This window comes from Centroberyx gerrardi, chromosome 6 (assembly GCF_048128805.1).
Source record: "Centroberyx gerrardi isolate f3 chromosome 6, fCenGer3.hap1.cur.20231027, whole genome shotgun sequence".
Classification (NCBI taxonomy): Eukaryota; Metazoa; Chordata; class Actinopteri; order Beryciformes; family Berycidae; genus Centroberyx; species Centroberyx gerrardi.
In genome coordinates, this window is record NC_136002.1 from 15,096,825 (window position 1) to 15,119,004 (window position 22,180).

General features: G+C 42.1%; 1 protein-coding gene across 1 annotated transcript in view; it reads right to left on the minus strand.

The window, feature by feature from the left end:
• The window catches only part of inppl1a (inositol polyphosphate phosphatase-like 1a), a 35,136-nt gene extending 17,101 nt beyond the window's left edge, over positions 1-18,035 (minus strand). The window contains exons 1-7 of the mRNA XM_071925605.2: positions 17,599-18,035; positions 7,993-8,056; positions 6,747-6,894; positions 6,546-6,627; positions 4,121-4,267; positions 2,982-3,072; positions 1,264-1,353 (exon numbers count right to left, since the gene is read on the minus strand). Coding sequence (XP_071781706.1) covers positions 1,264-1,353; positions 2,982-3,072; positions 4,121-4,267; positions 6,546-6,627; positions 6,747-6,894; positions 7,993-8,056; positions 17,599-17,768 — 792 coding nt within the window. The 5' untranslated portion in view covers positions 17,769-18,035. The remainder of the gene's footprint in view (positions 1-1,263; positions 1,354-2,981; positions 3,073-4,120; positions 4,268-6,545; positions 6,628-6,746; positions 6,895-7,992; positions 8,057-17,598) is intronic.
• Between the last annotated feature and the right edge of the window lie 4,145 nt (positions 18,036-22,180).

The following is a 22,180-nucleotide window of genomic DNA, read 5'->3' on the forward strand; positions in this document are numbered from 1 at the left end:
TGCTGTGGCTATTTCCTTCCTAGCAAGCTAAACCCCCTGACCAGTGACGTCCAGCATGAAGGACTTTGGTCTATTACTATGCCAGACCTGGGTCAGATTGTATTTGCTAATCGGTGATAATACCAGAACTCCAGATGGGTGGGTTTTACTGCATTAGGACAGTTCAGATGTTTAGAATACAGGCTTGAATTTTTAGTTTACACATTATCAGAATTTACCAGTTTACTAAAGAGGAACGCTGCCTTGGCTTCAGTGTGGTATGGAGAGGTGCTGATTGAAGCTTGGGTGACAAGGTCATGTTTCGGCAGAAAAAATGTGTTCAAGGCAGTCAAGGCAGATCACTAACTATGTGATTTGCCGATTAATTAATTACATGTTAGTGTGTGCTTGATGACTGAAGTGCTTACTCACCTGTTGCCACTGATAGCACATGAAAAAGGTTTTCATTAAGGCCCTGAGGCTATGTATGTGCTGCAACGCGTCTGTGCTTTTTAAGCATTTTTAAACATGTGTATGCTATGTATTAGCCAATAAATAAAGAGTGCCTTGAACAAATATTTTCTGCTGAAACATGAGAATTTAAATCACAAAATGAGCATGCCATGGTGCTAAAAAAAGAAGCGTTAAAACAACCTGGCCAGGCGTGTTTGGCCCTGTAGTGGAAACCAGGTTCATTGGTTCGGATGTGACAAAAACCCCTCCCTCCCTCCCTCCCTCCCTATACCGCTCCGTTTTCTCCTCCTCCATGCGTTGTATTAACCCCAGGCCCCAGGCAGAGAGGGGGCTCCCTCCGTATCTCTCCCCAGCCTGGAGTCTTCATGCTGGGCTACAGATGCAACCAGCGGGGCTTCTGGACAGATGATCCATCATATGGAGAGGGTTATCTAAACTAACCTCCTCCACCTAACAGCTGTGTGTGTGTGTGTGTGTGTGTGTGTGTGTGTGTGTGTGTGTGTGTGTTTGACTGAGTAAGAGAGAAAGAGAAAGAAACAGAGGCAGAGAGATACAGTGAGACAAAGAAAAAGAGAAAGAGACAGTGAGAGAAAGAGAGAGAGAAAGAGATAGATAGATACTATATATAGAGAGAGCGAGAGAGTCAGCGAGAGAGAGATAGATAGATACTGTATATATATATACTGTATATATACATATATAGAGAGAGAGAGAGATAGTGAGAGAGACAGACAGACAGACAGACAGACAGAGGGAGCGAGCATGTGAGCGGGTTCGTGTCTGTACATGTCTGAATGTATGTGCCTATACCTTCTTCTCTATGGAGGAGAGCAGGTCTTTGAGAATCGCCAGCTTGGTCACGAGGTTCTCCAACTCCTGGTCTCCACCCTGATTCACCGACTGATGGAGGAAACACACATTCACACTAATTAGATCCAGTGTGTAGAGTGGAGATTGAAAGGAAGAATAGGAGAACCAAAACAAGAGAAAAGGGATGGGATGTTGGAATGGGAGTTCTATGTCCAAAAAATTTACAAAAAACAGATGATATTCCCCCAGCCCACTGAGCCAACAAGACTCTCCATCACTAAAATTTGGGGTTTTAGGGATGCACTGATCAGGCTTTTTGGGGCCGATTCTGATTACAACTGTGTGATCGGCCGATTAATTAATTACATGTTAGTGTGAGCTTGACAACTGAAGTGCTTACTCACCTGTTGCCACTGGTGGCACATGAAAAAGATTTTCATTGAGGCAGCATCGGCTCTGCCTTTTGACCAATACATTTAACTGTTTCTAATCATAAAGGCTATGAAATTCATGAAACAACACCAGAAATGAATAACAAACAAATACAAAATGAATCATCTACGTAGATGACCTACTTAGAACGTCTATCTGCCGATTATAATTGGTGGCCCCTTGATCAGTGCATTCTTACTATGTGTTTGACCTGGAAGTTTACATACTATTTGATGTTTTGGGTTGTTTCCATGATGATAAGGCTCAAGAATCCTTTTAAAACCCTACTGTATGATTTTCAAAAATGCGCAATGGTCAATCCCATAAGGTTTCTTTTCTTAATTTCTTGACGTTTCCATTTTATTTGACCTCTATTTATACACACACAAAAGCGAACATCTACACAATATAGATCAAGTAGCCTATATATAAATGAAAAAAAAAACAACACAAATCATGATAAACATTAAAAGTACAAACACCCTATGTGAGCATTACCCTTGTGATACATTTTTCTCATAAGTGTGTGTGTGTATGACCGCAGCATGATCATGTCTAGCTCAGCTGTCTGCAAGAACCCCTGGAGACAAAAGAGCTTTTTCCTCATGACCCCCAATGCACTCCACAGCACTGTGTGTGTGAGTGTGTGTGTGTGTGTGTGTGTGTGTGCATGTGTGTGTGTGTGTATTTATGTGTGCAACTATGTCTAAGCTTGTGTGTCCATGTACTCTGCATGTGTATGCTATACTGTATGTCTACCTGTGTTTATGTGTCTTTCTGTGCGTAGGTCTCACTGTGTGTGTGTGTGTGTGTGAGAGTGTGTGAGAGAGAGAGAGAGAGAGAGAGAGAGAGAGAGAGAGCTGTTGGGCTAGAATGTATGACTCTGGAAAGACAGGGAGTTCAAGAATGCCTCACCTTGCCTTCATTCTCAATGCACGCACACACACACACACACACACACACACACACACACACACACACACACACACACACACACACACAAATACACAGCAGACTGCGTTGCTGCTATGTACAATTAATTAAGGAGAACTGACATCCAAGCTTGCATGCACGCACATACACAAAATCAACTGGTTTTTCTCAATTCCTAAAAAGCTGAAGACACAAGGTTTTTGCGGTACAGTGACAATATACAAAGACAAACCTCACACAACCAACAGAGTCACACACTTTCACACACTGAAGACAAACGCATGCAAAGACACACACACACACACACACACACACACACACACACACACACACACACACACACACAGGCGTACCTGTTGGATCATCTTGGAGACCATGAAGGCACTCTGCTGATCAAAGACTTTAGACAGGATCTCCAGACCAGACAGAACCTTATCCACCTCCCTATGGGGGAATACATGGAGGAGGGTGAAAATGTAGCCCCTATTGCACAATCCACATCTTCATCTTTTCCTCTGTGATTGGTATAGATTTAATAAGGGAAATCAATAAGGGATAAGTGCTTTTACCTGGATTCACCTCATCAGTTTACTTCATTAAAAGAGTATGTGCCCCTATTTTGTACATTCAGTGTGTCTGTGCATGTATTAAGGCAGCACAATTAATCGTAGATAATCCTATATCACAATTTCATGTTTCCACGATTAATAATCATCTAATTCAGCCATATAGAAGTGTCTGTTATGTTTGCATTTCCCCTGTAAGTCCTGTTTCAACATGTATATCTAGCGCTTTCATTACACCTGGCCAGTCACATTTGAATCCGCAATGTGCACCCATGTGACCAAAACAAAACTTAAGATGAAGAAGCAGGCAGGGAAAGAAAGGAAGAGAAACCTTACATAGAGCATCTTTGGAGAAACAGAGCGATGGGCAAAGTGGAAAAGCGTGGATAAGCCCGAAGAGAGGAAAATCCCTATCCCGAGTCTGAATGTGAAAATGTTGTTTTAGTTCCTAAAAATGGATCAACATCTGACAGTTGGAGATACTTTGGCTTTAAACCAGATGACAGCAAACAAGTACAGATACTATGCAAATTTGCCTTACGGGTCGTAGCTGTGCCCAGAGGTAATTAATAAAGTGGAATTATTTAATTATTATTTAAATTTTGTAAATAAGGACCACAATAAGAGTAAGGCAGTAAGAGTGAAAACAATACTTTCTAGCTGCTGCTACTTTGAGCAACACTGCAGTGAAAAAAGTGAAAATCTATGTTGAGGTACAAAAGTGCAATAAAATTGTTTCCTGAAGCCGAGACAAATAATCGTGATTAATAATTGTGATCACAATATTTAGCAAAACAATCAGGATTATAATTTTTGCCATAATCGTGCAGCCCTATCTTATGTGAATATGTGTGTCTGTCTGTATGCAGCTTATACACGTACAAGTGAATACGTGTCTTTGTTGCATACATGTGTGTCTCTCTCACCCGTTGAGGCGTTTGCAGGAGGCCACCAGGGTCTTGTTGAGGTGAGGCAGAGCGCAGGCTCCCTGTTTGACGGCCTCCAGGTCCAGAGCGTAGCTGCCCTTCAGGTACTCATGGGAGATGGTGCTGAGGCCGTTAGCCGCCGGAGCGCTAAGAGACACCCAACAGGGTTAAATGAACATACATGAAAATACTGGGGGGAAATTAATACTCTTTATAAATAGGAATGGCATGTTCTTGTGTTCTGATATTGATTCAGTCAATTTATACGGCATATATTTACATATCTGTGGCATTTTCACACCATAATAATATTAATCCCTAGTTTTTTCCCATGCCTCTCATTAATACACTCTGCCTAACGTTTTCTGGCATTGAAAATATCGGGCACGTATGTTCACATAACCCCCATTTCTTGTTTATCTTCTGTTTTTCCCCACAATTTCCCCACGGAGTTCATCAACATTTCAACTTATCTTGAACATGAATTCCTTAAAAAAATGCAGATGAATCACAACCCATGTATCAGGAAACTCAGTGTTACATAGAGTCTTTGTAGTTCATGGTGACTTAGAAGTTCCAAAACATTGTTCGCTCAGATGAGGAACATGTAAGTCCATAGTCGTGCATGTATCTGTGAAACTGTGTGTGTGTGTGTGTTTGTGAGTTTATGACTACTATATTTGTGCAGTCAGGAATTCCAGAATCATACACTTCCTCTAAAGCAGAGAGCTGACTCAACCCCCTCCCCGACCCCCTCCACACACACACACACACACACCCACACACACACACACACACACACACACACACTAGCCAACTGAGCCACCAGAATGCCCCCCTGACACTTTTGTATCTTGAAGGAGGATGTTGCTTCAGTGTCACATCAACAGAGTCACAAAGGTTTCTACAACACATGTATTTTGTGACTTGTTTCAGCTCCTTGGAAGAGCCTAATGTTTGGTCTTGTACATCTCTTAAAAGCTCAAAAACTTAATATTTCCCTGCATGATAAACATCAGAATGGAAAATACAATTACCTAACTCTCTTCAAATAAGACACACCACTGCCTGAAACTTTGGAGGCAACACTTGGAAGTATTTCTCTCACCCTAAAATCAACCAGTATCCAGTCTATAAATAGAGACAAAGGAATAGCTGGATCCAATTATCTGCTACCTTATTTGCTCAATTTACTGAACAAATCCCTTGTTACCTATAGATTTCAGGTAAAAAAAATGGGAAGACAGGAATTTACCTGTTCATCAGTCTAGTTTCAGCAAGTCATGCAAATGTGCATGCAAATACCCTCTATAGCAGTACACAGATCTGATATAAACACATAAAAACATGGCATACAGAAAACAGTACAACACACACATACACACACACACACACACATACACACACACAAACACACACACACACACACACACACCACCAAAACCCGGCATCCTCTGTAAGCAACGTGGTTTTCAACAGGATGTGGTTTTCCTTTCTACAGAGAGGGGGTCCCTCAGGGAGAACAGAGGATATGTGTGTGTGTGTGTGGTGTGTGAATGAAAGAGAGAGAGAGAATGTCTGAGTGAGGGAATGTTTGTATGTTTATTAACTATGTAACAATGTTTACTGCTTGGTGTGTGTGTGTGTGTGTGTGTGTGTGTGTGTGTGTGTGATGTGAATGAAAAAGAGAAAGAGAGAATGTCTGAGTGAGGGAGTGTTTATGTGTTTATTAAGTATGTTTTAAGTGTGTAAAAATGTTTACTGCATAGTGTGTGTGTGTGTGTGTGTGTGTGTGTGTGTGCATGCATCATATGCATTAAAGACAAATAGAGAAAGAGAGGAAGAGTGTCAGTGGGTGTGTGTACGTGTGTTTGTGTATTTAGGATGATAAGTATCTGTGCCTACCGTTTGTGTGTGTGTTGCGCTGAACTACGGCTATGACTATCACATTCACAGTGACAATGAAGCAATATCCTTCCTTAACTGTGCATGCTTGTGTGTGTGTGCGTGTGCGTCATACCTGTCTATGTATGTAACAGGGCCACTCAAGTATGTGTGTTTGAAACGTGAATGTGTGTGTGTACGTGGGCAACATGTTGAGGTTAAGAAGGCCGGCTGGTAGACAAAGGGTTGCTGGTTTGATTCTCAGTTTGAGTCTCAGTACTTACAATGCTTGTATACTGTATATATATATATATATATATATATATATATATATATATATATATATATATATATATATATGTATACACACAAATGTTATGTGACTAATGTTCTAATGTTATACATCCACATAACATTAGCGAGTGTAGTTATCATACAACAAAAAAGGCAGTTGCTTGCAATATGCCATGGCGCGTGTGCTGTATCTGTGCTTTTGAAAATAAAAATATATGGTATAAAATATCATGCAAAGACATTGTACCTGTCTGTGGGCGTGTCTGGCCCAGGGGGAGTGGAGGTGGAGGCAGAGCGAGGGGGGAGGGGTGGCTTCTCATCCTCCCCATCTACCAATCAGAGAAAAGCAGAGTTAACATCTGGGAATCGATCAAAAGGTGAGGAAGGCCACCAATGAGTGTGTGAGCGTGTGTGTGTGTGTGTGTGTGTGTGTGTGTTGTATAGTCACCTGAATAGTCCCTGTCGTCACTGATAGCGGTTTCCTCTCTGTCGACGGGGTAAAGCAGCGTGGTGACCAGACCTTGGCTGGGCTGAAGGTACAACAACACTAACTCTGGTAACGTCTTAAACCGCTTAGGCTGCACGCCCTGAGACGTCTGAGAGAGAGAGGGAGAGAGAGAGAGAGAGAGAGTGGGGGAGGGAGGAGAGAGAGAGGGAGGGGGAGAGAGGGAGAGAGAGTGGGAGAGGGAGAGAGAGAGAGAGAGAGAGTGGGGGAGGGAGGAGAGAGAGAGGGAGAGAGAGTGGGAGAGGGAGGGGGAGAGAGGGAGAGAGAGTGGGAGAGGGAGGGGGAGAGAGAGAGAGAGAGAGAGAGAGAGAGAGAGAGAGAGAGAGAGAGAGAGGAGGAAAGACAAACAAACAGGGAGGGATACACAGTCAGACAGAATGAGAGAGAAAGAGAGAGGAAGTTATTTTCTGCTATGGATACTGTATATCCAGAGCTGTCTAGCTAAAAACAGCCATGTCAGTGAAATCCCTGGTGGCCTCAGTTGTTCCCCATTTCACGTTCAGTAAGCAAATATAACCCAGCAGGCTAAATACGATTCAAACCAGGAAGAAGAGTTTTGGTAAATATTGTATGCAAACAAATTCAGTTCCAGGAAGCCGAACTGGACTCCCAGGAGGCTGAAAAAGTTTCAGACCCCTGTTTCACGCCACAGCTCTCCGGGACAGACGGCTCTGGGTGGGTGGACCCCAACAATATCATAAACCAGTCAGACAGATGCCTGTGATGTGGCGACAAGGACAGTCTGGAGTGGGTTTCATAAAGAGAGCAGGGGGGTGAGGGGTGCGGTGTTGGGGAAGTGTGTGTGTGTGTGTGTGTGTGTGTGTGTGTGTGTGTAACTGTGAGATGGAGAGAGTGTGTGTGGCAAGTGGTGGTGTGGTGGTGGTGGTGGGGACTTCACAGCTGTTGGGCACAAAGCACAAAGAGGCTGCTGTGTGTTAGTGTGTGTGTGTGTGTGTGTGTGTGTGTGTGTGTGTGAGAGCGAGAGAGGGAGAGAGAGAGAGAGAGAGAGCTCAGAGCCAACAAAAGCATCATCGCCTTCCAGCTGCTACTGAAGCAAATACAGTTTTTGCTCTCTGTCTCTCTCACTCATACACACACACGCCTGTACTTGACCCCAACGGTTAGATACAGACAGACACTCAGACCTCCTTATTGTGTGTGTGTGTGTGTGTGTCTGCCTTCTCTATACCTGCACAGCCAGAAATGCCTCATCATCTGGGAGGATTCTGTAAGTGTGGACATGCTTCTGAAACCTAGAGAGAGAGAGAGAGAGAGAGAGAGAGAGAGAGAGAGAGAGAGAGAGAGAGAGAGAGAGAGCGAGAGAGAGGATGGAATAAATGGAGTAAAAGAAGGAGGGAGGGAAAAAAAGAGACAGTGACCTTTAGACTATTTGCTAATTCTTCTTCCAACCAGACAAATTACATTTTCAATCTGACAATGTGTGTGTGTGTGTGTGTGTGTGTGTGTGTGTGTGTGTGTGTGTGTGTGTATGTGTGTGTGTGTGTGTGTGTGGAGGGGGGTCTACAACCTGTTGCTGTCTGTCATAGTAGTGAGCGGGCTTTAGCCTTACAGTAGCATGATACAGTAGAGCAGAACAGAAGAGAACTGAACCTTGTGCTTGCAGACAGTGGGGGATGTTAAAGTCACAATGACATGACACCTTGCTAGCTAATTATCCATGCCATAATATGCACCTATTTAACAATAGATGCCAAAAGGTGTACAGCATTTTCATTTTCTTGTATTTTTATATCAAAATCCCAGTACTCCGACCTTTCCCATCAAATAAAACTGTCTCTCTCTCCCTAACTGATATCCCATTGGTTTACACTTTTGAATGGTCTCTCCTCGTATTATGTCCCGCCACTACATCCTGTTTCAACGGGAAATATGTCAACTTACAGAAGCAAGATGCTCTCGAAAATGCCGTTTCATTGACTTCGTGACTTGAAGGTACAGCAAAAAACACACCAGCATCGGTGAGTTAGGCTACAGGCTAGAAGACATTTTCCTGGCTCTATCCTAAATCTTTCCCCAAAACAGAGAAACGATTAAGAACCTGGGATACCTCTTTGATGCGGCCAACAACTTGGTGTCAGAAATGGGGATCTGGATTTTGTTTTGACTGAAGAACCCCCTTTTTTCAGTCAACCGTTGGCAGATCAATTTATTGACATTACTATTGCATGGCTGTGACTACATGTCTGCAGTCAAATCCAGAGCTCAATGATTTTCATGTGTGCGCTTCATGTCTGTTCAGTGGACCAGACACAAAATTCACAATTTGCCAGGCAAACCTTGAGGTTTTTTGTGTGTTAATGTGTGTGTGAGTACTGGTTGTGCTTCTCTGTAAAAGTGTGGTTGCATGGGGTGTTGCCTGTGCAAAACACCCATGTGCTGCTTATTTGCATGTGTGTGTGTGTGTGTGGACTGTGTATGTACGCTCTATAAACGAATGAGGGTTACATGCAGAGATCCATCCCAGGAATTCATTCTGCCCTGACCACGCAGTTGTTTTTCCGGTCTTTCCAGGTCAGTGTCCTACTGCCACTAAAACACGGACTGGATTCAAATTTTAACATATTTTTACATCAAACTGCAACTAGATTATTTCTTTCAATCCCAAATGATAAGTACTGCTACAGTTGGATTGGATTAACTGTCTAGCATGTTCATTCAGTCAGACTGCAGCCTGACTGAAGAGATTGTCACTCTTGTACAGTTAAGATGTTTATTTGAGATCAGTTCATTTGAAATAAATAATATTGAGAGATTATTCGGCTGCATGCAAACACAGTCAGTGACAGAGTCAACCAAGAATTAAGAATGGTGCTGCTCAGGAGCTGAAATATTCATAGGTGATGTTACTCTCTGACATCAGGTTTTTTTTAACACCAGTGAAATGTGTGTGTGTGTGTGTGTCTATCATCTTAGGCTTGAGAGAGAGAGAGAGAGAGAGAGAGAGAGAGTGAGAGAGAGAGAGAGAGAGAGAGAGAGAGAGAGAGAGAAAAAAAACAGAAATTGACTGAGTGAGCAACTTAGCTAAATGTTAAGTAAGTGTGAAAATGTGTGAAAGATAAGGAATGGGGAAGAACTGAAATGAACAGTGCGATATCGAGTTCAAGACCAATACCTCTTTTTGAAAGCTTTAGGGTTTTTACAGTAGTCACACAACTGGAAACCACAGCAGATGGTCAGTTTTGACTCATATGCCATATGCCATGTTACATTGGTTTACATAAATGTAGCAGTGTACAATATTGCCAATCTACACTGCTTGAAAAACTGTCCCAAATACCATAGCTCTAACAGTTGGTCCGACTTCTAATATAAGCTTAGATGAATATTTGCTACTGCCTTCAAAAGTCCAACAGTAAAATACTGACGGACAGTAGGCTCCATTGTTCCTTTGTTTTACTGGTGTCTATCTGAACTCTGGACCCATCTCCATAATTAGCCCTCACATTGCAATCATGAAATTAACAAAAACAAACATATGTATGTATATACAACACATTGTGGCACAGAATCCATGGCCATGCAGTGTGTATGTGTGTGTGTCTTGTGTGTGTGTGTGTGTGTGTTTTCCTGCTAGGGGATAGTTGGCAGCTGATGAGATTCTCTGCAGGTCTGTGGAGTAAATACTATTGTTTCAGTAGCGTCAAAATTATAATAGCAATAGAATGAGAGAGCAAGAGAGAGAGAGAGAGAGAGAGAGAGAGAGAGCGAGAGAGCGAGAGAGAGAGAGTGTAAGAGAGAGAGACAGAGAGACAGAGAGAGAGCTAGCCTGAAGAGGTATTAACCCAGGCCCAAGGCATGCTGTGTGTGTGTGTGTTGTCAACAGTGGTGCGTGTTGAAGGTACAGACTGCTTCACTGACTTCCTCTGCCTTGTGTCTGTTTAGACTGCTACCTCCTCTCCTCCAAACAACACAAGCACCAGTTGAGGGCTAAACACACACACACACACACACACACACACACACAAACCTATCTCCTTCTTCAAGGTGGAGAAACCAGACAACACTGTCCACCTCCACGGCCTCAAAGGGCCGCAGGTTAGCAGCTTGGTAAAGGATTCTTTCTTATAGTTGAAGGCCAGCTGGTTCAATCTATGGAGCATTTCACTCACATGTGTGAGTTAAAGTTTCAGTGTGCGAATGTGAATAAATATATAGGCGCCGCGCACTGGTGTGAGTGACTTGTGGTGGCAGATTTTTTAACCCCGTCATTTGTGATGATGAAATTGTAGCTCAGTAAAGGATTCCACCCAAGTAACCATGCTACAATCAGAATAATAAAAAACAACAAGTCCAAAATATCTCTAACTTTGTATATGGTTGTGCGTGGCACATCATGGATGACGCATGCAACAAGCAGGCTAGGTATAGTGTGAGGAGGAGGCGAGAGCTAGTCTGTCCAGCACATAGGCCTAGCTTGACTGTCTGATTTCTTGCTAAATGAAAAGCATAAAAAACGTACTGAAATGAGGCACAAAATAAAACCCACGAAGAAGGTTGCTACACCAAGGAAACCCCGGACAACAACGGATCAAACACGACAACAAACATACGTGTGTTTGTAAGTGAGTGGTTGTGTGTATGTTTGTTTGATGTTATAGTGATGCATTAATGTTACAGTACTCCAAAAATTGCACTTTAACTAGCCCCCCAAATTTTTCAACTTGCGGGCACAAGTGCTCCTACAGAAAGTAAGCCCAAAACTGCTGAGGTGCCGATGGGCAAGACCGCCATGTATATGTGCATCAACATGCTCCAACAACTGGCTTTGATAATTAAATAGGCCTAATATTACATCAAATGTTGTGTTGCATCACAGCTTTTAGCCATTCATCTGATGCTCTTGTGCAGAGCAAGCTACAGTAAGCACAAACAGTAGAATAAATAGACACTCGTAAGTTACCATCACAAGTAGCTTAGCCTAAACTAATTCCAAGGAACAGTAAGGCAGTTATAAAAACAAGGAAAAGGATAAACTGGCAGTTTGGGTTATAGATTTACACTGACCATTAACTAAACAAAGCACTCTGATGACTTTGAAAATGGCTATTCAAAAAGAAACCATTATTTTTATAATTACATTCTCTGAACAACCCCCCACAACCAGCCACCACACACACACCTCCCTGGTGAGGAATGTTTTCACTAAAACTTCTGGGTCTCAACACACACACATACACACACACACACACACACACATACACAGCAGGCCATGTCTGAACCCCTACATGTTTAGACGTGCTACACTGACACTAAGGAACATCTTCCTGCTAGGAGAAATTGAAAACAATAACTGTAAATCTTTCTGTGTATCTGTTCCTCAGTTGTCACACACATGCATACACACAAACATATATGCATGCAGACTTGCCTGCACAGATGTAGCGGTTTGATGGGAGATAAAATGAGGTGGCATCCCTCTTGTTGTCATCCCATTTGTTAACATAAGATATTGGTGTAAAAGTTAGGAAACTTCCCTGCCCACTATCTCCTTTGTAGAAGGAATACAAAAATATTTCAGCAAATAAGCGCTTTGGTTAAATTACCATTGTGCAATAAGAAACTAGCAGTTTGACCTCTGTGTTTGCAGTATTTATTCAAGTTGCAACAGTGAACAGAGAGGTCCAACGCTTCAGCACACTATATGATTACAAGCTACCTTAGCATCATCTGTAAAGACGGCGAGCATGCTAAATACTGAACACACAACCAGCTGTCAATCTTCTCATCGCACAATGGTAAGCTGATCAAAGTGCTTACTTCCCAAAAAAGACAGTGAATTCCTTTAAAACCAAACTGCAGGCAGACATTTATACAGAACTCAAAGTCTGCTAAGTGAAACTGAAAATATGAGGAAGTGAGAGGCTGAGGCCTCGAGACAAACTGCCCCCGGAGTCCCACCGCCGTTCACCAACACAAACACTATTCTCACCAGTCTATTCTCAGACCGCAGCGGACTGGAAACACTTCCTAAACACACTGCTGCCTCTGAAGCCCTGCATAAGGAAGTGTGTGTGTCTGTGTGCATAAGTCACGCGGGCAAACCCAAGCCCAACAAGAAGCCATGTCTACCCGTGTCCAGATTTCCGAAAAAAAAAAAACATCTTGGCATTAATGTCAGTGTTTCTTGGGCTGGGATCCAAAATGGGTCACCTGGGTCCATTTTCAGTTTCAATTAGCTTACTTTCCATGTTGAAAGACTCAATTTACAATTAACTCCGTTTGTGTACTGAGCCCAAGGCGTTAAAATCCCCCTTCTCAGTGCCATCCCAGAATCAAAGGCGATCTTGGTACCGAAATACATGGGAGAAACCCAGCAGTGTTCCACAGAGCTTAAGGTCCTATGACAACAGAAGCTCCTTTCAGCTTCACCCAGAAATCTTCAGGAAATATTCTGTGTCCGGGTCATGCGTGAACGGGAGCCGGAGTCGTTATTCCGGCAAAGTTCATCCGGCAATTTCCCCCCCTCAAGACCTAGTGAAATTCCCAATAATGTTCCTTTGTGATGCTAGTGTGAACAAAAGCTGTTAGATGCCCGGGTCAAGTATGCAAAAGGTTACGACAGTTTTATGGAATAGGCTAAACTTTGATGTGGAGAGAGTGAAACAATCACAGGAGACTCTGCAGAGGCATGTTTCATTCTGCAACTTGCTCACGGCAGGCATTTGTTTGGAGCAGGAGAGCTGAATGTTTGAAAACTGGCAAAATTAGCAAATTTTCTAATAAATTAACAGGCATACTGATAATAGTATAGGAGAAACACAGTAACAGGGGACGTCTTCCATCGTGTACCTTAAACGAAACATCCAGCCTCGCCTCTCCTATCCGCGACCGTCATGTCATCATGTGTGATGACAGTAGCCAGAAGTGTGAATGGGGGAAACCACTAGCGGTGCCGGTAAACTTAATACAGCAATCTTAGGGGTTCTATGTGTGAAAGGGGCTCGAGAGACACAAGTCATGTGTGGTACAGGTTTGGCCCACCACTGAACCGTTCTCTAGGGGCGTCTGTTGAACTGTGCCTGTGTAAACTGGCCTGTGGCAGTAAGGTCTGTGTCTTTTGTAAAGTAACTGTCTCTTTTGCAGACATTTTTAGTGCGGTTGTTTAAAATGCTTTTTCCATTGCAATTTTTTGTGTGACTTAGGCCTAAACTAAGTTCCCTGATTTCTTGAGAAGGTAAGTGATTTGATTCTACTACATTAGTCTGTTTGATACACTGAATGTTTGTCATATTTTGTTCTCTACTACAAGTGGATGCTGCATTCACAAAGATTAATGAATTGGATAAACTTCAATATTTTCCAATCCATTATAAAAGAACATTTTCAAGGGATTTTTAAAAAAAAGTTGTCTAAAACCTTTCATTTAGACTGACTCATGACTTCAGCTTGAAGAAGAAATCTTTTAATTATTCATGATGAGCAACCACAGTTGGTTTGTATGCAGAGGATAAATATTGTGGCAATGTATTTTTATCTTTTTACCTCAACTTCATCTCTGTAATTTAATATTGTTGGCCTACTAATTTTTACTTTGAAAGACTCCAATCAAATTAAGATTTACTTTTGCTTGAAATAAAACTGTTGTACCTTTGGTTTGCTTAAACCATAACAACAAATTACATAAAAACTGGTATTTATAACAACATCAGTGCAGCTAATGAAAAGCAATATTTCATTATGTGCCCATAGACTCCCACATGGCAAACTTGTAACTAGCACTCTGCTAGTTTTCACTTGTTTGCTGTAGCTGACAACATAGAGGGGAGTTAAAGGAAAGAAGGGGGAGATGATGAAAGGAGATGCAATAACATCATGAGTACCTGGTACAGACCTCCGCCCACCGAGTCTCCAGGACGTCTCACCACCACAGCTGTGACTAAAAACGCTGTGCCTTTTCAAGCCTCCACTGATTCAGTTTTTACTTCCTGGAAATGCATTTTACTACTCGACAATATTAGCTAAAACTCATGTGAACTGGGTGGAATATAAAGTGTTGTCTGACCTTATCTTTTCCTCTATGAAGAGTTATTTATGGCATCAGGATGCGTTAGGAACTTCTTCTTTTAAAGGCATAACGTTTAAAGATAGACAGCTCAAAAGATCAGTGGTCCACATGGCCTGGTGCTGGGTATAGTTGGAAATGTTTTGATATCAGTTCCATCACTTTAAATTCTATACCCAATTTAAAACAATACCTATTTTGGCACCTTAATGAAAGCATATTTTATTATATAACAGAGTAAAATATTTTCTGTGTAAAATTTGCATACGTGATCTGCTTTCGAAATAGAACCACATAAATCCCACTGCAAGAATACAAAAATTTACATCTTTTCAATGCATTTCATCACCTTTTGATGCCTTCAAATCGATGTTGATACAAAAAAATGGTGTAGTCCTAATTGGTATCTATTTTTAATACCCAATCCTCACAGATATATATATAATCACATATAAATAGCACTATGACTGATACATTCATCTAAATTACAAAATGATGTTCACCTCCCTGAACCTTCTTTTGGCCCCTGCACATGTCTGATGGGACTAGAGAGGGGTAAATAGCGGGGCAATGGCCAAACCAGGCTGAGTTTGAGGTTGGACTCACATTACAGGAGTTTGAACAGAATTAATGGCAAATATGTTACATCCTCCCAATAAATGCAGAATATTAGCGCCCCTGAATCCCAATTATTCAGGATTTCTTAATGTGTCCCTGTTAATCTGGTACCACTTCTTCAGTATTTATTCATTCGTTTGGAGAGAGTATACATTCACACACATATAAACACATACACACAAACAATGACAATGTTATGGTACTTTTACATATTGGAGCCAAAACTTCTTCTGGGGAAAAGCAGTAACAGTGTGTTCAAAGTCAAACTCGCTGCATCGATGGCTCTTAGTATAAAGGAGGAAACAACTTTCTGGGATGAAACAATCCATGATGTTAAAGGTGAAAATGCAGAGGAAGGGAGAGGGTGGACATGGGGATCAAACAGGAAACAGCTGAGATATGGATGTGAGGAATGTTGTTGGTCATTAGATTTACCTACTGAATTACATCCAACAAATGGATATTGTCACAAGTTTTTATAGATCTCGTTCTCTTCGATAGATCCTGTTATTTATGGGTCAGGACCCAAAACGGGTCACAGGACTATTTCTGGTGGGTTCCAACATGACAACTGCAGTAGTAGGTTTTCATGTCCAGGTCCCAAACTACAAATTGGTGACAACATCGTCTACTGTGTGTAATAGGCGTGCAGGCATATGCGCACACACACACAGACACACACACACATGACCATCTAACAGACAGAGGGAAGGTTTTCCATCTAGTGTGTTCAAACTACAAAATATGTATTCTGCCGTACTGTCATCCATCACGTCCATCACAAGTATGTGTGTTGTATGCAGGCATTTGCAGATTCAAGCATACTAACAAATACATATGTAGGTGTGCACGCATACACACACACACACACACACAGAAACACACACACACACACACACAGTGAACACAGCATGGGGTAAACTATCAGATAGGGGATGTAGGTCGATTCAATGTCAGAGTACTCTGTCACATGGCACAGGCCTGCAGATATTTCCTGCAGTGCTTATCTATCTGCACAATCAGTAGTCTATACATTTGTGTGTGTGTGTGTGTGGGCACATGAGTCATGTACAGTTTGGTCAATGGCAGTGTTAGGGGTCTTTAACATCTCTTTTGACCTGACTGAGTCATTACAAAATGTCCACAGCTCAAATTTGTAATAGCTGGAGTAATTATCTGTGTATTGAAGTTTGATAGTCCTACTGATCCACTGAACTAGTCGGGGGTATATGAAGGTATACAAAGTATAAGCACCTCTTTCACTGTGCATAATTAAATATACAGTAGAGTTTGTTGCCAATTAAAATTGGGGATGGTGAGGTGGCAAAGTAGGTCTCTCCCTTGTTCAATGGAGGGTGGGCATTTGATTATTTGTTTTAGCAAGGGGGATGCCATGCCTTCTAATTCCCCTTCACATTGAACACATCCGCCTTATTGCCATTTTATGAAATGTTAGGTGACTGGGAATAGTATGTCTACCTCATCAACTAGGCCAACTACTTCATCACTGTATTGGTCCCAATAGCTGGGCCTAGAAACATCAGCACGGTTCCAACGGGCTATAAACGTTTACCTCGAGCACCATTTAGTCTAATGTCACTGTTCACAGCCGCAGGCTGGTTGTAGCAGTGTGTCCTATTAAAACGGCACTGCAGGCGACCACATCCAACAAGACAGACAGGGACAGCCCTAAAGTTGTGTGCCATGCTGGAGTTTCACCACCCTCTCTCTCTCTCTCCCACTCACTGCCTTCCAGGAGAAAGTAAACAAATGCATTTGGCTGAAACCTTATTGAAAGTCTAACAATGGTGAGTGTAGGCCTATGGCACAGTTTGATCACATACAAGAACAAATTATGCCAGTTTGCTGCTGTTGGGAAGTTTATATTATAAACAACTGTAGCTGCTTGAACTATCGTTAGCAAATCAGTGTCAAGCCAGCCAGAATAACAGACTGTGACTCAAACACAAAACACACACCAGACTATTTGGAAGGATGTCTACTAACGTCCTACTGGAAAAAGAACATTTTAACCCCACAGCAGTGGCACTTTTCTCGTCGCACAACCCGTTAGCAAAGCCAATCGAGGCCGCACACACAAATTCAAAGTTCATGCGAGTTGTATATTTTTTTTCCTGCGTTAAAGTTACTTACAGCACACATAAAGCGTAAGCCCCGTTGACACTCTCGCTGTCCCGCACCAGGAAGCTGCCGTCTCTCCCGGCCCGGGCCAGCAGCTCCTCGGCCGCGGCTCGACTCAGGTCCCGGTGATACCACATCGGCGGTGCGGGCCCCAGCGGAGACACCCCACCACCCCCGGCCATGGCCACAGCCCTTCAAACCGGCTTCAAACTCAAGCTGCTTCCCGACTTCTCCGAAACCTCCAAACAGACCTCCAGAGTAGAGTTGTAGGGGGAAAAATCCAGTGAGAGATCCGTTGAAAGCCGAAGAAGCGAGAAAAGTATTCCGAGGTACGTTAGGAAGTGCGGAAAAACCGACGGCGGGGCTGTGGGGGCTTCAAGTTGTTAATTTGTGCGCTGTTTGCGGCTGTTTCCTCAGTTCCTGAAAAGGCTCACTGCCCTCCTCTCTCGCTTCCCAGTCCCACGGAAATCAGAGTATGTAAATCCACACTGGAGACTGGGGAGAACAGCAGAGACAACCAGCATCAAGCCCGTCAAAATATAACATATTCAACTTCCGGTCGAAATGTTCAAAATAAAAGCCTTTATTGACGAATGTACGTTGCAACGTTTTAGTTTGAAGGCAAATTCATCGCACTTTCGTTGTTATTTGGGCTATCTTTGACTAGCTTGACGCAGCTAGGGGGAGAGAGAGAGGGAGGGAAAGATAGAGGGATGAAGGGATAGAGAAAGAGAGATGGAGGGAGAGAGAGCCAGAAAGAGAGGGATAAACGGGTGGAGGAAGGAAGGGACTGCTCCCTCCTGTTGGATGACTCATCACTGACAAAATATACTAAGGCCTAATTAGACAAATTGTTTTTCAAATTCTATTAATTTCAAACTCTCTTTCAACACTCTTTCAACATAGGCCCATTTGCGATGGGCCTATGTTTCTATGTTTTTAATTGCTATACCCATAACTAGGCCTACACCAGTTAGCAGCACCAATGGAAGCTTTTTTATTCAAATAAATTCACTTATCTAGACAAAAGGCTACAAATCTGAACAGAAAGATAGCTCACCATTCAGCTTCCCTTCATAATTCACTAATAATGGATAGGTAACCCTGCCTTTTCTCGGCCAAGTATTGTATCATGGCATCGCAGATGACTCGCTGTCAATTGAAGCCTACATGGCCTTACTTTTAACTGCCTGAGGACTTGCCTATTTGAAAATCAATGAGACTTCAGCCACTGAACAGGCCAGGCTAATTGCTCAACACTAGCTCCAATCCAGTTACGCAATTCTTTGTCAGACCACACACACTTGCACAAGGTGTAAGTGTCCACCTTTAGGGGCAGATTAGCAGACTACTGGAAACAGCAGGCCTACTGAGATTCTGGAGATCATTATATATATTGCATTATTCTGTTATCATACTTTAATTCTACTTTTTTCCAGTTGCAGATGAATTATGGTATGAATACAGAAGGGGAGAGAGAGAGAGAGAGAGAGAGAGAGAGAGAGAAAGAGAGACAGAGAGTTACAGTTTGACAGGGTGGTGTGTGTTGCGAGTGACCTCAGAAAAGCTGGGTATTAATAGCCACAGGGACTGCTGCCATCCCCTTGCTATTTCTGGCTATGGCATCACTCTGTGTTTGCCTGTGTGTGTGTGTGTGTGTGTGTGTGTGTGTGTGTGTGTGTATGTGTGTGTGTGTGTGTTTGTGCAAGACTGTAAAAGACTGTAAAAGCATGTGGCCTAACATTATGTCTGCTTGCAGAGATTATAAAGTGTGTTGCAAGATGTCACATCATATTAAAGCTAGTGTGGCAGAAAATCCACTCCGTCCTACAAAGAACTCATTTCTGCAAATTTTCCACTTTTGCATTTTACTGTAATTGACTGAGATTATATAAAAAAAAACCTTTACGATTCTCTTTACGATGAAGTCATTCAGATGAGAATTTTAAAAAATATTAAAATATGATGTGAAATATTGTAAAAGGCAATAACCTCAATGGGAACAATCAATCCGTTTTTTCTCAGTTCCTGAAAATGGGGCATTTTGGAAATATAAGGGATTTGTGGGACACTGATGAATTGCTGGTATTTGTTGAGACTGCACTTCAATTTATCATTTGAACCCTGGTGAAATATTCTCTGGTCAAGGCAAGTGTTGCAGAAATAGACAATTTAACACTTTAGAGTGCTAGTTCAGCTGACGCTCATTGTTCTTCCTCGGGGCATTGTTTTATAGATATTTGAAAAAGAGGTTTGGCTGCTTACAGAAAAAAAGGGAATTACGGTTCCAGTATCATCATCATCTGATATCTGTCAAAAGGTATTGTAACATTTAAAAAAAAATACAAAAGTACTGCAGACTATATCAACAGTCTCTTGTTAAAAAATGTTCAGTCCTGCCTTGTGAAATTAGCAAAATGCACAAAAGTCGATAAATGCATATTCAGACACGTTTAGTGAAATTGTCCATCTTTAGTGAAAGCTCATCTTTGATCAGCTCCAGGTAGTTGGTGCCAGATCCTGTGACACACCTGGTGACCAGCAGCCAATCACAGGGCGAAGACCTGATGGACCACATACAGACTGAAAACAGACGTGGCATCGAGACACATATTCAAACTCATGCCCCACATAGTCACACACACACACACACACACACACACACACGCATAAAGAGATCTTGAGACAAAAATACACAAACACACATAAATAGAGGGGGAGAGAGAGACATAAACACACCCTTACTCTCTCTCTCTCTCTCTCTCTCTCTCTCTCTCTCTCTCTCTCTCTCACACACACACACACACACACACACACACACACACACACACAGGGGAATCGAACCCCGTAATTACTGAGCAGTGCAGCCCGCTAACCACTAGCTGGCCCAGAGTGGTCATGTGATGCTGTGATCACTGGGGCCCGGCGTAGAGAGAAGTTGATCCTGGATCAGTTTTACAGTTTCCTCCCTAAAGGTTGATGTTACAAAGGGGTTCTGAAGCTGATCCCTAGTCTGCGCTCAAGGGAAACTTCACCCCACAGCCTTATGTGGTGTGTCCCTCCTGGCTACTGTAGACAAGCACCATTTTTTTCTTTTTCTTTTATTTTTTTTTTCCACACAACCTATTTTGAATTTTCCACATTTTTCTAAACACACAACTACTGTGCTACCCTGATTTTTGCCACTTATACATTTTGATGGTAAAAAAGAATCTTGTTTTGGGTGATGTTATTGTAGCTATATGACTACTTTTTGTTTTTGTAACTAGTTTTTCATATGTTTTACTGATTCTATTGCAACTGTAAGGGTTGCAATACTCTCCTTTTGTTTCCAAAAGGAGAGTGGACTGTCCATCATTGGTCAGTAGTTTATAGGGATGTCAGATTGTGCAGAGAAAACAAAGAGAAAAGAGAAGATAGAGAAATGTGACAGCATAGCAGGAGTTGAATTTGATCCCATTTAGTCACAGTAGATGGACGGTTTCCCATGGAAAGCACACTGCGGCTGTCTGATAGACACTGATAGGTTTTGATGGTTGGCTGGGCTCAGAGGCTGAAGAGATGTTAAGGATTGGTGCAGGGGAAGATACAAAATGAGAAACATGAGAGAGGATGAGAAAAGAAGAAGGAAAAAAGAAGGAACGACAAAAACAGAGAGGGACGGAGCTGAAAGAGTGTAAAGACAGATAAACTATTACCCACCCCCTGTGGTCAAGTGAGGAAAAAAAGGCTCCATTCATCAGAAATATAATCAGTTTTCCAGAGCTTTAGAAATCAGATCCTGTATTCACGAACGTTTCTGGAAAAGACTTGTTTTAACAGCTGTTTGTTCTTGCTTAGATACAGAAATAAAAAGATGATCTACAATGGATAGTTGCTTTCTAGACATTTGTATCAGAGAAAGATCTGCTCACACTGACCAAACTGAATTCTTCAATTCTTTGAAATAAGGTTAGAGAAATGCATCACTCTTGCAGCTGTAATTTCTTTTATATTTTGGTATTAAGTCCTTCATAATATAGTAGGACACTTGCAGTTTATCAGCCTCCCATTTGCATTTGGCTTTTCCATGTTGTCTCTTGACTTGATGGCCTGAGTGTTTTCATCTAGACATGGCATAGAATACTTAAGCAGGTGCTGTAAAAATGCTCAACAATCTCCTTGGTGTTTAGCAGAGGCACTGGAGAAGTGTTGGAAGAGTCTCTCAAAAATGCCCCTGAGAATTTGCTAGCAGAAGCAGATTTAAAGATGTGAGAGCGGATACGTGCAAAGAGGCTGGGATAAGAGTAAGGCAACATGACATTAAAAACAATAGCCTTACGGTCAGTTACATACATTTCTTTGCAACATTAATTGGGTTTAATCCAAATGACAATATTAAGTCTCTTAACATACTGAACTAAATGAAAAGACAAAGATTCAGAAAATCAGATGCAAAACCACAGGACAGGCAACAAACATTGATGTTAAAATCCCTAAGTGATAAAATAAGATCTACTCATTTTTTGCATACTTTTGAGAAATGATGAATGAACGCACTATACACATTTACTTTTGGGGGTCTACACACCAGGACACACAGCAGAGGGGTCCT